This window comes from Pinus tabuliformis, chromosome 1_1 (genome assembly GCF_031772625.1).
Source record: "Pinus tabuliformis cultivar Carrire ecotype Pingquan chromosome 1_1, CPIR1, whole genome shotgun sequence".
In the NCBI taxonomy this organism is placed as follows: Eukaryota; Viridiplantae; Streptophyta; class Pinopsida; order Pinales; family Pinaceae; genus Pinus; species Pinus tabuliformis.
The window spans coordinates 574,910,845-574,929,221 of NC_142297.1; the positions used below are offsets into that span (position 1 = coordinate 574,910,845).

At 36.8% G+C, this 18,377-nt stretch overlaps 1 protein-coding gene and 1 pseudogene across 1 annotated transcript; one reads left to right on the plus strand and one right to left on the minus strand.

Moving 5' to 3' along the window:
* Positions 1-3,732: 3,732 nt before the first annotated feature.
* LOC149214512 (cytochrome P450 71AU50 pseudogene) lies at positions 3,733-4,514 on the minus strand (annotated as a pseudogene).
* A 2,895-nt stretch (positions 4,515-7,409) lies between these two features.
* LOC149214513 (uncharacterized) lies at positions 7,410-8,000 on the plus strand. Its single transcript, XM_089389413.1, has one exon. It carries the CDS (start codon positions 7,410-7,412, stop codon positions 7,998-8,000), a length of 591 nt encoding a protein of 196 aa, XP_089245539.1.
* The last annotated feature ends 10,377 nt before the right edge of the window (positions 8,001-18,377 follow it).

The window sequence follows — 18,377 nt, forward strand, 5'->3', positions numbered from 1 at the left end:
TTATAGCTTTTCGTATACATCCTGCCATATGTTAATATGTATTAACATAAATTTCATTAAAAAATCGCTTTCAAAATTTTATTGAAATGCGCATTGTTCGCCCTGTATTATTAGTCCGGCACCGAACTTCGAATATCGACGAACTGCGAACGATCATATGTCCGATTTTTTTAGTTGGTACGGTTGAATTTGGTAATTTAGATAATTATGATAAATATATTAGAGTGCAATCTTAATGGAGAGCAAGGATTATTTTCTACTACGAGATTCAGTCATCTACTGGTTATGAGCAGGTCTGGAATTTCAAATTTTTTCTGCCTGTCAAATGAAAATTTGATGACGTTTTTGTATTTTTCATGCCTTTCATTTTACGTTTTATTCAAATTTGTGAGTGTCAACTTTCTCTTATCATTTTCATTTTGACATTTTTTTAATGGAGAATTTATTTAACATACACTTTTTAATAGAAGTTCAATTTTTTTTTTATAATCTTTCATAGTTGGATGAATATACCACTAGTTTTAAGTTCCAATTTTTGAAAATTTTCCCTGTTTATTTTCTTATCTAATTTGTCTATAATCCTGTATTGAAATCACAAGTTTGACGGGTTTACTCTTCACAATCGAAATGCCCGAGAAATATTTAGGTGTGTTGAATCCACATAAATAGTCAAAACCCAATTTAAACAACACAAATCAAAATTTAACAACAATGTCGAAATAATATTTATCTTTATCTCATCTGAATTCACTTGTTTCGAGTATATTAAAATTATATATCAAAAATGTCTACCTCTCGAGCCAATAAACAAAGAGAGCAAAAATAAAGTAATACGCAGTAGGTTAGGCTAAGAGAAGCAGCTAGTACCTGGAGCAAAACCGATATTTTTGCTGTTTAGTTCGACAGAAACAGCGTAACCTTGTTGCTGAAGACTTCCTATGATGCTAAAATTGCTTCTTTACAGATCGGCAAATCGAAGCCATCCTGAAAATTGTATGTTATAGATGGAGGTTTTAGCTTCGAAAGGTCTCCGGAATACCTGAAAGTTGAAACAAGTGTCTAAGGGGAATTTTGACTTCTGCACAGGAAGAGCTTGATGGAATTGACTCACAAAAGCTACTTTTAAACCATCGTAGGCCAGTTTCACTAGTTGGCTGATGAAGTGAACCGGAAAGCGTTGGAGGAGATATTGAGGATGGTGTCTCCCACGGTAATAACCTTATGTCCAACAAAATATCAAAGCGATGTAGCTTTACAATTCGACACCGAAGCGGTGAACTAGGAGTTAGAGGGAATGGACACATTCTGGCCGAGACTCAGTTTTGCTTTAGCTTTGGGGTTTAAAGAAGTTGAGTAGTTAGTAAGAGCCGAGACTCAGTTTCGCTTGAGCTTTGGGGTTCAAAGAAGTTGCTTAATTAGTAAGATAAGCTTTTGCTTTTGGCCCGAGAAGGATATGAAAGGGAGCCTCTACCAAACGCCAATAGCCCAATAGAAGAATTCCCTTGGTAAGAGGAGAAACCATTGCTGTAATCGCACTTTATCCATGACATGTCCTGCGAGGTATCAAAAACCACCAGGATGTTATACTTTGCAAGCTTGTGCGGTCTGTGTTCCTTGTTAAAACAATAACGAATCTCAATTGCCTTTTGTACGTGGACTTGCAGCGCGCAATCTAGATACTAAACCATTCTCTCGATACCTGCTCTGAAACAGCAAGCTCCTCGATTAATTCGAATTCTGGGAGAGTTTGGGATTGCGATGCGCAAATAGTTCCATCACTAGTCCTGCTTCCACCCACTCCTGCACAATGTTGGACTAACCCTACAATCATGCTTCCTACTTCGGAAGGACCATGTTTGCCACTTTAAAGTTTAGATTATTTATGCCGGGTAAATGGCGCGAATATCTTTTCCTCATTTGAATTTTCAAATTTTGAATTCACCAACTTCAGTTAAATTCTATTGTCCACGACAAAGGCAACTTACCTTGGAATCACGATACCATCACTGTGAGTTAACGAACTTGTGTAAGACGCATTGGAAGGTCAAGTGACTCACCAGTGGTTATGAACATATGATGGCAGGATGACCATGTTTTAAGAATAACCATACGCATAGGTTGGCTGGATACTGTCAGGATAGCCTGGTACTGATAGGGTACTGTCTTAAGGTGTATTAAACACTAGAGTGTTGGAAATATTGGTCGCCAATTTAGAGGCACTTGTAGGTAAAGACAGGTATTATAGATTTTGACGGGTTCAATTTGAAATGGGCCGTCATTTTGACAGGTTATCAATGTCTAACACACGTCAGATTTGACGGGAGAAAATTTCTGCTGGCAGTCAAATACGTTCTGGAAAGCCAAATACGTCCTGTGGGACGTCAAATTCCAGGCCTGGTTATGAGCACACAGATTTGTTTTAAACCGAGAACCCTTTGAATCCATTACTGAAAATGTTATATAAGGCCGACCACAATCGTTGGGTTCTCCTTGTTTAACCAAAGAAAAACACGACCACAATCGTTGGGTTCTCCATTTTTAACAAAAGAAAAACAAAACGTCTGTGTCTTTACCAGAGACTCACAAATGCTCATTAATTAACTACAAACATGTTGACTAGTCAATACAAAAAGTGGAATTAAGTAGTACTTATTTGCTTTCTTTGTTTGAGTTGGGTTATTTGGTAAATCACAAAATAATTGGGAACACAAAGCTCTTCCTAACCAATGAGACGAGTTTCCTTCCAACCAATGACACTAGTTTTATCACTAAGTCTTTTCTTCCAACCAACAAGACGAGTTTTCTTCCAACCAATGGCAGTGATAGAATAGTTTTAAAATAGTGATCAGTTTAAAATTATCATTCAATGACCATTTGATCCCAACGAGACTTGGTTAATTCCATAATCTGAGCATACAAGCCTCAAATAGACTCCACTAGCCGACCAACTCTGAATAATCTTCTCTCCTCTCTTCATTATCCTATGGAAGGAATTTGGGCAGATATTCGACTTGCCCATAATTGAAGTTCAACTCCCTAGGTGTGAGCCTCTTTAGCATTGTTTCACATTTATACCTACATTTCAAATACCTACCTTTCATGCCTTAAAACAGTTGACAAAGGCAAAACGTTCTCTCACGGAACGTTTCATGCTTTCATTCACGGAAGAATGAAAAGTAGGTATCAGACGAAATATATATATATTTGTCAAATACCTACATTTCATGCTTTAAAATCCCTGGGAAATATTTGTCAATAAGAGTGGTAATTCTGGAGCACATTGCTATTTCACTCCGAGAAAGTAGGAAAACTGACCAACTGAAAATTTACTTAAAATATTTTATTTCGACAGCTCTATGAGCCATGCTTTTATTGAAGTTTCCAAGTGAAGTGAAGCAGGTAGTTGTATAGAGATTAAAGTACCAACGCAAGGAGAGAAGTCGGAATAATCACGAGATCATGTGCCCTGGGTACGGTGAGTCCAGTAAACTTTTCAGACATACCCAATTCCTACCCAATCATCTCATCAGGAAGCCTCCACTCGAAGCAGTGCACTAGCTGCGCCACTGCAAATTCTACAAGAAGCGTTCCCAGCAGCTCTCCGGGACATCGTCTCCTTCCTACTCCGAATGGCATCCACTCGAAGTTCTTAATTCTTTCATCCAGGCAGTCACCATACATGAATCTCTCCTGTACGAACCGCTCCGGATCCTCCCATGACTTAGGGTTCCTTCAGACTGCCCAAATGTTCACGAAAACTTGGGTGTTTCGGGGGATTTCATAGCCCAGCACTTTGCAGGCGCCTATAGAATTGTGGGGACTGGCAAGCGGCCTTGGTGGATGGAGTCTAAGAGTTTCTCTCACCACAGCTTGTAAATAAGGGAGGCGAGGGAGATCAGATTCATGCACCATGCGCTCCAATCCAACAACACGTTGCAGCTCATCTTGAAGCTTGTTGAGCACTAGTGGGTTCCTCAACAATTCGGAGATTGCCCATTGTATCCCTGCAGACGATGTGTCCGTGCCAGCGGCCAACATATCCTGTCACCATCACCATGATATCAATACAGTATCATATTATTGGAATAGGTTTTCAGATGTAAAATTATGGATGGCTAAGAGGTTTTTAGAAGCATTTATTATTTTAAAAAATTGCACTGTAGATTTAATAATCTTTTACATGCATAGAGGACGGCCTTTATATTGTCTCGTGTAATTTGTAACTCCATATCTTTATCCGCAGACGCAGCAAGTAAAACATCTACCAGATCTCGCGGGGCATTGGGGTCATTCTGCGAAATGTGTTCTTCTATTATTTTCTCTAGCAGCTTGTCTTGAGTGCTGTGTATGCTTTTGAGGCAGCGGTTGAGGCCTTGCAAATCCATCCAGGCGGAGTATGGTATGTAATCTCCGATATTAAAATCACCCAGCAGCAGAATGGTTTCCTTGATCATTGCCTTGGCTCCTCTATTGCCAATGAAGTCGCGGTCAGAATACTTTCTGCCGAAAGTCATCCCGCAAATTATATCGTTGGTAAGGGTCCACACAGTTTAGGTAATGTTTACCAGATGGTCTGAATTAATGATAACATAGCGAATCATAGCAGAGACTTCCTTTTCTCTGATAAAGCGAAAATAATCCAGCCTTTTGGAGCTTAGCATTTGTAAAACACAGACCTTACCCATTTGCCTCCAGTAAGGGCCATATGGAGCAGTGCCGACGTCCGAATAATTATACAAGAAGTAATTACCTGCAATTGATGGAGGTCTGCTGGCAAAAGCCAGATCATGAGTCTTCATAAACTCCGTTGCCATCTCAGGAGAAGAGATGACTAAGACGAGTGTGGAGCCGAAGTAGAGAGACATGAGGGGCCCGAATTTCAGAGACAGTGCTGCCAGTGAGTGCTTGGTGCGGAAGGCCTCCAAGTATATAAAGCATATTTCCTATGATGGGCAGCGGGAAAGGCCCAGGTGGTAACTTCCTGTTTCTTACCCTAACGAAGAAACTCCATGCCACCCCGAAAGCAACCAGAACCGATGTGAGTCTCAGACAAAACTCAACGTAGTCATGAAGTGGGCACGCATATCCCATCCCATTCACCATTGTTACTTACCCTTGTTACTTACCAAGAATACAGCTCCGCCCTGTGGTCTGGTCTGGCAGAGCACAAATACATATAAGCAGTGTCGAAGTTGATGATAGTTAGTTAACAGAATTATTTTTGCTACAAGTGAAGGCCAAATGAACCTTGATTCCGTCGTATGTTGAGCAATTACATGGCAAGTTATGCCGCCGCCCTCTTCTCACATGACAAAGTCGATTGGAAATATATAAAGATAATTGCGATTTCTCGATTGAAAATGTATATGTATAAATATAATTGTTATCACAATGACATTTAAATTTATTAATGACCAATTCAAAATATTAATGGTGAGACTTTAATTATTTTATTTATTAACAATAGTGAAATATTATTTTTTAGTGGTTAAATTTGTAGTGTGGATAGTAATGGTGATTTATTATAAAAAATCATCACTATTAAAAATTATGTTATTTTAGGCGAGGGATCAATGCCGGACGGAGCTGAAGGTTAAGGTTTGAAGTACGGAGGGTTGCAGAAGACGACGAGAGCAGGAGATCATCGAGGCGGCCGCTAATCGCAGGAAACCCTGCGATCAGTGAGAGGAAGGAAAGCTTGTTTGGCAAGGCTAGGAGCAAATAGAAGCAAGTAGATCTGAAGGCAGTTATGGAAAGCCGGCAGGGGAGGGGAGAGATCCCCTCCTACAAAAATGTAACAGCAGGAGAAGCAAGCGGAAGCAGAATGCAGAGAAACCCAAGAGAGAACAGTACAGAGGCACCAGTAATGGGAAATCAATGGCAATCGATGACAGGAGGACGATGCTTACCAAGGGCATAGAAAAAACCAAGGTATGTAATACCCAATAACAAACTTGAGGAATATAGCTGCTATATGAAAGATCATGCCTTGATATGCAAGTTTGTAGGGTTTTGGCCAACAGAAAAGGATTTATCTAAATAGATACAACAAAGATGGAGACCAAAAGGGCATATAGATCTAAAACTAGGAGCTAAAGGGTTTTTTACAGTAATATTTGCAAACTTGGAAGATAAAAAAAGAGTATTTGAAGAAGGACCTTACTTCATGAACAACGCGGGCTTGTTCATGAGACATTAGGAGGAAAGATACAACCCTGAAAATGAAAAAATGTTAGCAACGCCCATCTGGGTCAGATTATTTGGCCTGCCTGTGGAATTTTGGGATCCTGAGATTTTGGAGGGAATTGGTAATACAATTGGGGCCTTTGTTAAGGTAGCGGAATCAACGAAAAGAGGGAAATACACGTCTTATGCAAGATTGTGCGTCTACATGAATATAGCTGAACCGCTGCCTGAGTATATAGAGCTAGAGTATCATGATGAGATATGGCAACAACCAATAGACTATGAACACATACCTTTCAGGTGTAGAAGATGCCATGAATATGGACATCTTTACAAGCAATGCCCGGTAAATAAGGAAGAGGAAACAACTACACAACAAGAAGAGGAACAGAGGAAAGCAAAAAGAACAGAGGAGGGGGAAAAGGGTTTCCAAGAGGTAAACAGTGGGAAGAAATTTGGAAAAGAAGGAACAAAAATACAAATACAAACAAAACCAGTTGATATAGAGAGCCATAATAGATACAAAATTCTTCAGAAGGACGATGAAGAGAAGAAGATAAACTAATAGAGGAAGATGGGACAGAAGATGAACCAATGGAAATCGTCGGAGAGATAAAAGACAAGGACACAACAATCATTAGAGAGATTGAAGAAGGAGCAGGAGAAAGTGTGGAGATATTAACAGAACAAGTGCAGATGGAGGCGGAACTACAAAAAGAAAATGAGGTTGAGGAGGAAAGAATCATGAGAAAATTGATACAGGAATGGAAAAACCTCGACAAAATATTTATACCAGAAGCCCAGAAACAATTATAGAAGGAAGCATTCCAAAAGTATAAAGAAAAAAAGGCAAAATTCTCAAAGACCAAACAGGCATAGCAAGGGTACAAGAAAACAGCACTATGGGAATGGACAGTACTGGCAAAGGAAGCAGAAAGAGAGGTAGAAAAACGATGAATGAAACTATACAAACTGTCGAAGAAATTTTGGTTAATTCAGGCAAAGTTATACCTTTGTCAGAGGTATTCCATCAACCTTCCAAAAAGTTATAAATGATAGTTATAAGTTGGAATATTAGGGGGCTCAACAGTAAGGGAAAACAAAGATATTTAAAAGAGAGGTTAAAGAAAGACAAACCGAGGATTATAATAATCCCATAGACAAAGATTAGTATGCAGCAAATGGAAGGAATAATAAAAAATTGCAGAATACAATATGAAGTAATGGGACAAGATGCGAATGGGTCAGCGGGAGGCTTAGCAATCCTGTGGAACCCCGATGAAGTAGTATTCGAAAATTGGATAAGTATGCCCAGAGTTCTCACTGGTATGGGTAGGATAATAGGGTCAGCGGAAAGAATTCTCATTTTAGGAGTCTATGGGCCACACGTACCAGGCGAAAGAGAAAGGTTTCTCAAGAATGTGCAAGTAGCTAGAAGGATCTATCCTGAATTACCATGGATAGTAGGAGGAGACTTTAATATGATTAGAATTGTGGAGGAGAAAAAAGGAAGAATAAGAAGATCAGATCAGAATATGGAGATATTTAATGAAATGATAACTGAACAGAGATTGGTGGATATACCAACCATTAATGGTGTATATACATGGAATAATCGAAGAGGAGGGAAGAATCAGATAGCTTCCAGATTAGATCGATTCCTATTATCAGAATCAATCATGAACCGAGATGTCTTTATAGAAGCGAAAATAATGCCAACTCTAGGTTCAGATCACTGGCCGGTCAGGTTGGAAATAGATATCAAAAAAAAAACTCAGGCAGAAAACCATTCAGATTTGAGGCCTTCTGGCTAAGAAATCCACTCTTTTTGCAAAAAGCAGAGGAATGGTGGACTCAAAGTACAGTACAAGGAAAAGGGAAGATGCATACTTTTCAATTAAAACTCAAGGAACTGAAGGGGAGGATAAAGAAATGGAACAAAGAAGAATTCGGGAACATAATGGAGGAGAAACAGAAATTAGAAAAAGATATGGAAGTACTACAACAACGAATAATTACAGAAGGAAGAACAGAGGAAAGCAGCAAAGAGGAAGGGATTATAATTGGTAAACTGGAGGAGAGAAGGAAGCAGGAGGAGATCCTATGGAGACAGAAATCCAGAATCAAGTGGCTGAGGGAGGGAGAAAGAAACACCAAGTTCTTTCACCAAGCCATGATACAACACAGGCAGAGAAATAGGATACTATCCATTAAAAATGAAGAAGGAGAAAGGATTGTAGAGCAGGAAGGAATTGAAAAAGTATTGGTGGAATATCATAAAGAGATTTTGTCTGAACCTCATACAAACTGGTCAAAAGCTATAGAAAGTATATGCAAGGTAATTCCTAAAATAATAACAGAGGAGCAAAATAAAGCATTGATGAGAGCAGCCACCATGGAAGAAGTCGAGGAAATTGTGATGAGCATGAAGAAAGGCACAGCACCAGGGCCCGATGGATACACGGTGGAGTTCTATCAAGCAGGATGGCACTTTCTGGGTAAAGAGATCCTGGAGCTAGTAGAAGAATCTCGCATGAAACAAAAGGTATGGCCAGCTATAAACTCGACCTTCTTTACTCTAATTCCTAAGAGTGCTAACTCAGAAAATGCTCAGGGCTTTCGACCTATAGCACTATGTAATGTCATATATAAAATAATCGCAACCTTGATTGCCAAACGATTAAAACCCCTTCTGGTCAGCCTAATCTCCCCTGAGTAAACAGGGTTTGTAGAGGGTAGACAAATTCTTGACAGATTAGTAGTTACGCAAGAAGTAATTCATTCATTAAAGATGAAGAAACAGAAAGGAATGATGATCAATCTTGATCTATCCAAGGCATATGATCGATTAAATTGGAACTATCTGAGAAAGGTCCTGGAGAGTTTTGGCTTCAACAACAGATGGATAGAATGGGTGTATAACTTGATATCAACACCAAATTTCTCGATATTAATAAACGAGACACCATCAAAAACTTTCAATGCTACCAGAGGAATAAGACAAGGGGATCCTTTATCCCCTTTTCTATTTATAATGGCAGTTGAGGGTCTAGGAAGATACTTTAAGAAGGAATTACAAGAAAATAAAATCAAAGGTTTAAGGTTATGGGGAAATAATCTGCCCATAACTCATCAGCAGTTTGTAGATGACATTATGCTATTCGGAGAGGCATCACTAAAAGAAGTAAGGAATATGAAAAGAATCTTGGACCTGTTTGTGGAGGCATCAGGGATGGAAATCAACAAGGAGAAATCTTGTACATTTATCTTTAATACCATAGACTCAATCAAGACTCACCTAACCAGGACTCTAGGATTCAGGCAGGGAGAACTCGCAACCAAATACTTGGGAAACCAGTTAGACACAAATCCTAAAAGATTGGGAAATTGGCAGAAGATTATGGAAAAACTCAGGAACAAAATGGAAAGCTGGTCATTCAGATCTTTAAATATTGCAGGAAGGATAGTCCTCCTCAAATCAGTTCTTCAAGCAATACCTATTTACCCTTTATCAATCATGGCTGCTCCCCAAGGAGCATGTACAAAAATTAAAGAAATTTATGGAAAATTCATCTGGGGAGGTCCAAATCAACAGAGGAAATGGGCACTAGTATCCTGGAAAAGTCTAATGAAAAGAAAAGTGGAAGGAGGTCTAGGATTGAGAGACCCGGAGAAATTAAATAAGGTGCTTGGAGCGAAATTGTGGTGGAGATGGATGAGGGGAGGTAATGACCTGTGGAAGAAAATATGGAGACATAAGTACAATATGCCAAAAACAACAGAGGAAATCCTTCGACTGGAAGAAACACCGAAAGGATCTACAATTTGGGACCTAGCAAGCCAAAACAGGGACTTAATAAACAACCACGCCTTTTGGGAAATTCGAGGAGGAAGAGAAGCCAGATTTTGGGATGAGAAGTGGCAGCAGCGAGACAAACTGAATAGCATACAATCCCTTCAGAATATGCAACAAAATGCGCTTAGGGAAAACAGGAAATATGTTAAGGATTATTGGAAGGAAGGGGAAACAGATGGAATATGGCGAAAATGGAAAAAGCGAGATGAATGGGACGAAAACATAAATCAAGAGCAGCAACGAACATACTTAAAAGAGGTGGAATCAAGAAAAATAAAAGTTAGAACTGGAGAAGATATTCTCAGATGGGGAAAATCAACGAAAGGAACTTTCACAGTTAAGGAGGCTTATTACTTGATAGGCCAACAAGAGAGAGCAGAGGAATATACGGAGTGGAAAACCATCTGGGACAACAAATGGTGGCCAAAAATAACCCTATTTGCTTGGCTAGTGGCAAAAGAAAGAATCTTAACCTGGGATAAAATACAAAAGAGAGGTATTCTCGGGCCATCAAGATGTAGCCTGTGCAATGCAGAAGCTGAATCCCAGGATCACATTCTGAACAACTGCTTATATGCTAAGCATTTATGGACAGAGACGAGAAATCTGTATGGTAAATCAAAAAGAAATCCTAGGGACATAAGACAAACCATACTCCAATGGAATAAAGAAAATTTTCACTGTAAAGTAGTATGGAGAGCCTGGATGCTGACAGTAGGTTTTGTGATTTGGCTGCTATGGAAAGAAAGAAATCGTAGAATTTTCCGAGATAAAAATAAAAACCCTGAAGAAATATGGAAAAGAGTTCTAAGCTCTATAAGAGAAACGATCCTAGCTGAAGAATGGGAGGAGGAGGAATGGAAGGCAGATCAGAACGAAGGACAAATTTTAACAAAACTAAATTTGAAATATGAAATGATATATACCATGAAAGAAAAGCGAAAAAGTAAACTGGCTCAAAGCTCAGAACAGTTTAGATACCCTAGAGAGAAATTCATCAAGCTGAATTTCGACGGGGCCTCTAAAGGGAACCCAGGAAATGCAGGATTTGGGGGAATTTTTAGAGATAGCGAGAAAACTACCAGATGGGTATTTGCAGAGTGGGGAGGTGAGATGACAAATAACGAAGCGGAATTATGGGCAGTACACCAGGGTCTGAGGATTGCGGTGAGAAATAGTTACAGGAACTTGGAGATTGAAGGGGATTCTCAGATGGTAATAGAAATGCTAAGGAAACTTAACAATGGGAAAAACTGGGAACAAATAGCCGTAAGCTGGAGAACTGCGGGGATAGTTCAAGAGCTGGCAGAGCTACTAAGGAGGATAGATTATAAAATTATAAATCATGTCAGAAGGAAAGGAAATAAGGCGGCGGATTTTCTTGCCAACTGGGGAAGCAATGATCAGGAAAACGGGATTGACAACAAATGGCCATTAGTAATGCACAATCCGAGATGGGAGGAGTTGATAACCATTATCAACCATGACCATACGGAATCTATACAGCAATAAAGATAAACCTATTAGAACCCCGATCGGGATGATTAAGAGATGGTGTAAGATAATAAATGTACGTCAGGAGAGGCAAAGGAGTAGTACTGAGAGAAGACAGGCAATAATAAATAAGGCATGTACGAGTAGCAGAAACAATCAAACACTAAAATGCATCAAAAGCAGAATGGTGGTGAGGGGAGGCGGAAATGACGGTCTGTCAGAAACCAAAGACAAACATGATAGCACGAAGGAGGTAGGTGAAGAAGAAGGCGGCAAGCAAGTTAACAGATGGCACGGTAAATCGAGTAGGATAGGCAGGTGGAATGATGAGTGGGGAGACATTAAAGAGAAGGAGCAAGGCGTGCAAGGACAAAAGAAATACGTAGCAGACGGGAACGAGAGGAGAGATAAGGTGGTGAGGGACCGTGATAACGGCGAAGGCAAACTGAAAACACACAAAGACAGGGTAACAGGCAGAGAGGGTAAGGAAAGCATGGCAACCAGAAGAAGAGTGAGGATTCAGGAAGATGCGGCTACCATGGAGCGCAGAACCCGGGAGAAAAAGGGAAAAAGCGTGGCGAAAGAGGAGTCAGTGGAGGAAGTTTATGTGATACAGGAAGACTCCGAAGAAGATGTGGAAATGTATGATTCAGACAGGGAAGCAGGGGACCAGATTCGGGAGGCATTCGGAAAGGGCATAAATCATAAGACAGAGGAACAGCAGGAGCGGCATGAAAATGAGGAGAGACAAGGCCGAGGGCGAATGAGAACCCGAGACGAAGGCAGTGCGTCGGGTCTGAAAAATAGAGGAGAGAGTGGATACTATAGGAACAGATGAGGTAGGGGAAGTAGACAGGGACAGCGAGGAAGGGGCAAAGGAAGAGTAGGTAAATTTGATAGAAAAACAAGAAGATCCTCCGGTAAGAAAGTTCAGCATGCAGAAAGAGCTTACTATGTAAATACCAACCTAGACATTAGAAGGATAATACAACATATGGAAGAGGAAGCCATCCAAGGGCAATCGGATTCTGAAATGGAGGACTGGGAATACCTTATCCCAGACCCAGGAAATACAAGGGGAAGAATGACCCTGTTCAAACAGTCGCTGCATGTATACTGGGTAATGAAGAGATTGCTGGCGAAAGCAATGGAACAAGTAGCTACGGAAATGGCTGAGTTGGCGCAAGGAATTCCAAACTTAAGGAGAGAACTGAGGATTATCCAGATTACTTTGGAAATGCAGGACAAAAAGATGGATGAAATTCAGCAACTGATAAAGGACTGTCATCCAGACACCAAAAGAGAAGCGGAGTAGCAGACAACCACAACAGCACCATAATGGAAGATATGTATTAATTTTTTGATGGTTTTCAATAGCCCTGCTGATTTCAAATCAATTTTTGTAATAGATAGGGAAAAACGATATATGCAGTTACGTAGCGATAGAAACCTTCATGACTGCCTAGTTTACTTAGCATGGGTAGATAGAATATGGACATATTATTTTTGGTTGGCTGTAAAGAACTTAAGGTGGCCGATAAACCTGGTTTCCCCATGGGGCAGGTTGAGGCCACCATGATTTTTTGATGTTTTGATTTACAGTAATAGTTAAAAATGAGTCCCTCCACAGTTTACAAAAAAAAAAATTATGTTATTTTAATAATTTGCTCAGCAACGCTGAAGAGAATAGACTTTCACTTCATTCATTAAAAGCAATTTTAAATCATATTCTAAAACTCCCTCGAGGGTTGAAAACGGAAACCAATAAATCTCATGCTATCGGGTATAAATGAATGGCCACTGTATATGCCCACCGTTCAATTTTTCTCAAGCCGAAATCAAATGGTATGCATATACAGCTGCCATTCATCTATGGCTCGATAGCATGGGAAATATGGCTCGCCGTTGAAAACCCCTCAACTAGATCAAATATAAACAATTTTAAATCATATTCTAAAACTCAGCCAAGGGAAAAAAAAATATTTCCTGAATTATGGTAAAGTTTGACTAATATTAATAAAAAATAAACTCAAATGGTGGCTATTTTAACTATTTTGTTTTTAATTTGAAAACAATGAGAAATTGTCTCCCGGTTGTGGTTCAGAAAAGCAAATAGAGAGGGTATATATTAGATTACTTGATATTTCTAAATTATATTGACATGTAAGACTATAATTAACTTGTAAATTTTTCATAATTGGAAAAATAATTATATTTTAATGTTATAAGACTAAAATTGGTTATGGGAGTACTAATATTTTTAATTTTTGTCTTTTGGCAATTCAGTGTTTCATCAAATTAATGATGAGCTAGTTCAATTTTCTAATAGTCTTCTAGCTTGAAAGACAAGGCCAAGAAATAGATCCTAACATATTGGAATAAATGTCACCGATGTCTCTTAAAGCATCATATTCCAAAATCAAATGTTTTTTTGATTCCATTGTTCTAGAAGTGAAAAAAGTACACAACTATTCTTCGCAAGCTTCTTTAGGTATTTTCCATCATCTCCTTTTGCACCAAAGTTGATGTGAGTTAGTTCTTAATTTGAGCAATAAGAATTTGTTCTTTCCACATAGCGCAAACTCCAATGTATTTTTTTTGTTGCAAATCACAAGTGGGGTTCAATTCTTCAACATAGTACTTCTTCTTTCTACCCAACTAATTTCCCTATATACTCTTACAAAAGTTCTCCATATCCGAATCCTTTAACTCCTTGCTATTTGTAGGACAAACATTGAGGTAATATTCATTTTTTGCATCCATTTGTTGTTTTGTCCATCCATGATTTTTTCTTTCACTCATGCCTTCATTGAAGATAAATTTAGGGCATCTACCTACTCCCATTTCATTCAACATTATCTTGTAAGGAATGAAACTTTTTTATTTTGAATTTGTTCATGATCAAGCATTTTTGGATCTTCTCAATTCGTTTCCATTTTGAGACTAGTGTACTGCTAACCCATAACTCACACCCATTTAACATCACTCGAAAAACTCAGTCCAAAAATCACTTTGATCATTTTCCTATTCCATTATTGTGCCTCTCTATATCTATTTTGGAGAGCATATAATGTTTTCCACCCTCCTAAAATCCTCTGCTTTTTGTAGTGCTCCCAATTAAACTTCTTTTTGAAATCAATGCTTTCTGTAGTGCTCCAATTAAACTTTTTTTTGAAATCAATCCCGAGGTACTTATACTCATTTACTTATTCAAGAATGTTACCCTCAAAGAAAATCATTATTTTGGTCCTATTGGTATCGAATAAAGACACTGAAAATAAAATTGAATTTATTGACGGGAGAGACTCATTCTACAGTCTGATATGGGAAATGTGTAAGTATGTCTATGCTCAATTCGGAGTTGATACATGCCCCTCTTAAAATAAAAATAAAATATTCTCTAAATAGAAAATCAATATTTGCTATAATAAAAAAACAAAAATGAATATGTTAGTTCTCCTTATGACATAATCTAATTTTATGTAAAGTAATTAAAAACAAAAAAAATGTTAAAAAATAATAATTTAACATTGTATAAATAATAAAAATATTCAATGTCGGTTATCAATAAAATATTTTAATACCAACTAATATTGATGTATACTTAAAATGATATTAATAACAAAAAAATCAACGATGTAAAATATTTTAATGTCAACTATGTATATTTTAAGTTTGGTCATTTTTAGGTATATATATTTTTTTGAAATCCAACAATCTTTTTCTCGACTTACAAGTTTAAGTACGCTATATAGCATTCAAAAGCACTACTTAAGCAATGAAAAATTACACATTGTATTTTGCACTATGGAAGAAGTTTGCACCTGAAGAAATTTGGTCTCACTCATCTCATGTTAGATTCGTGCTTAAGATGGATCTATACTGGTTGTTTTGCATGTAACCAAATAAGTTTTAAGACTTTTAGCTAATTTTATTATTACTATCTATATATATATATATATATATATATATATATATATATATATATATATATATATATTCATGAAAATTCTTAATTTATAAATAAGCTTTGTTACAATCCTATGGCTCAAGATCATAGTTTATCAATACAACATGCCCAAAAAAACTAGAACTCATTTCATATGATGCTTGCTCATATAACAAATTTTTTAATTAATTGATTTAGTTAAATAAGAAAAACATCTTACTAATTTGGAGATTAATCCCAATTTTTTATTTGTGAATAGAATTAAAAATATTTTATAATATTATGTGGAAAGTGAATCTCTACCATCCACTTAATAGTTATTGATAATTAAATTGAAATTATAGAATTTTTATTCCAAAATAGAGACTTCTAACAACATAATAACATTAATTCTTAAAATTTATTAGATTTTAAATAACATGGATTTAGCTCTCTTAAAAACTTTCATTTTGCTGTGAAAGAGGTTAAGTTTTATGTTGGACAGTAAACGAGGTGATAAATATAGTGTATGACTTTACTCTGTTGATATAGAAGCATATATGGTTTAGAAGGGATTTTAATATTGAATAATATAGTTATTTAAAATAATGAGGGGTAATTTGTTTTAAGATGCTATTTATTTTACATATGATGTATAATTGACTATTTATAAAGAATAAATATATAGGAACGTTCAAGAAGTGAAGTACAAGATTGTTGAGAAAGTAATAAGTTAAAGAATAATAGAAAAAGCAAGGAACAAAGTGTTGGATAATTTAGTCATGAACTTGAAAATGAGAATGAAAAGCTTTTTTTGAAGTATGAAGTAGTTTGGATGGAAAAGGTTAAAAATGTCAAAAAGGTAAAAATGTATGAAGTAGGTTGGATAAAAAAGGTTAATAATTTCTAAAAATGATTTCCTTGATACATTATTCTTTTCAATTTTTATTTTTTTAGGAGGATTATTACTTAGACATAGCATAAGTGGGTGGAATAATCTTACAGAATGTCAAAGAAGTAAGAATGTATGAAGTAGGTTGGATAGAAAAGGTTAATAATTTCTAAAAAAGATTTCCTTGATACATTATTTTTTTCAATTTTTATTTTTTTAAGAGGATTATTAATTAGACATGGCATAAGTGGGTAGATTCATTTTAGACTTCGAGGAATGAATGGAAATTTCTTTGCATGCTATCATTGATGAATCAAAATGTCATAAAATCATTGGCATTAAGACTCAAAATAGTATAATAAGAGACCTAATTAAAATACAAAGTCATGTTAGTAAGGCAAAGAAAAAAAAATACATCGAAGTTGTAAAATAACTAGGGAGTTTGAGGACATGAAGTTCTATCAAATCTCATAGTAGGGAAAATAAATTCATAAAATCATTGGCATTAAGACTCAAAATAGTATAATAAGAGCCCTAATTAGAAGACAAAGTCATGTTACTAAGGCAAAGAACAAAAAATACATCGAACTTGTAAAAGAACTAGGGAGTTTGAGGACACGAAGTTCTATCAATTCTCAGAGTAGGGAAACTAAATTCAAATAAAAAGGAAAATCATACACCACTGTGCGTCTCGAGATAAACATAAAAAATCCCTAGTTTGGGTCTCATAGCTTTTCACCAGTAAAGTGACTGGGTATTTTAATAAAGTTTTCTATGAAAAATATCTTGGGGCCATGTTACCCCAATTCCCTATCAATCATTAATGTCATGGTATTTAATTGGCATGCATGGAAATTGATTCACAATATACATACCATGAATCTCCACTTCTTCAAATTATGGAATTAATGAATGGGTCAAGTCGCACATAGAGTCGATTATTGTGGAGGACAATATATCCACCCTCCTCCATGATTATAATTCACATGGGTGAGATAATGTAGGGATCATGTGATTTAACACAATAAATTAGAGCGGATGGAGGGTTTTCAAGTGTGATTTTTAGTTTGAGCTATCAATTTAGAATGACCAACACATTAGAGCTCAAAATTTGTAGTGAAACTAAGTGGGAGGATTAGTGTAGAGGATTATTACCTAGACATGGCATAAGTCAATGGATTCATCTTAGACCTTAGAGGAACGAATGAATATTCCTTTGCATATGGTCATTAATAAATCAAAATGTAATAAAACCATTGTCACTAGAGACTCAAAATAGTATAATAAGAGCCTTAATTAAAAACCAAAGTCATGTTAGTAAGGTAAAGAACATTAAATAGATCAAAGTTCTAAAAAAACTAGCCGAGTTTGAGGACATGAAGTTGTATCAATTCTTAGTGTAGGGAAACTAAATTCAAAAAAAAGGAAAAGCATACACCAATGTGTGTTTCAAGATAAACATAAAAAAACCCTAGTTTGGGTCTCATAACTTTCATGGTATTTTTATAAAGTTTTTTAAGAAAAATGTCTTGGGGCCATGTTACCCCAATTCATATCAATCATTAATGTCATGGTATTTAATTGGCATGCATGCGAATTCATTCACATTATAAATTGCATGAATCTTCATTTCTTCAAATTATTGAATTAACGAATGGGACAAGCCACACATAGAGTCATTTATTATGCAAGACAATATATCCACCCTCCTCCATGATTATAATTCACATGGGTGAGATAATGTAGGGATCATGTGATCTGACACAATAAATTAGAGCGGATGGAGGATTTTCAAGTGTGATTTTTAGTTTGAGCTATCAATTTAGAATGACCAACACATTAGAGCTCAAAATTTGTAGTGAAACTAATTGCGAGGATTAGTGTATAGGATTAATTATTTCCATAATTCAAAATTTGTAGTGAAACTAAGTGGGAGGATTAGTGTATAGGATTATTACCTAGACATGGCATAAGTCAGTGGATTCATCTTAGACCTTAGAGGAACGAATGAAAATTCCTTT

Excerpts from the sequence above, each read along its gene's own strand:
- LOC149214513 (XM_089389413.1), top strand. The coding sequence starts at position 7,410 with ATGGGACAAGATGCGAATGGGTCAGCGGGAGGCTTAGCAATCCTGTGG.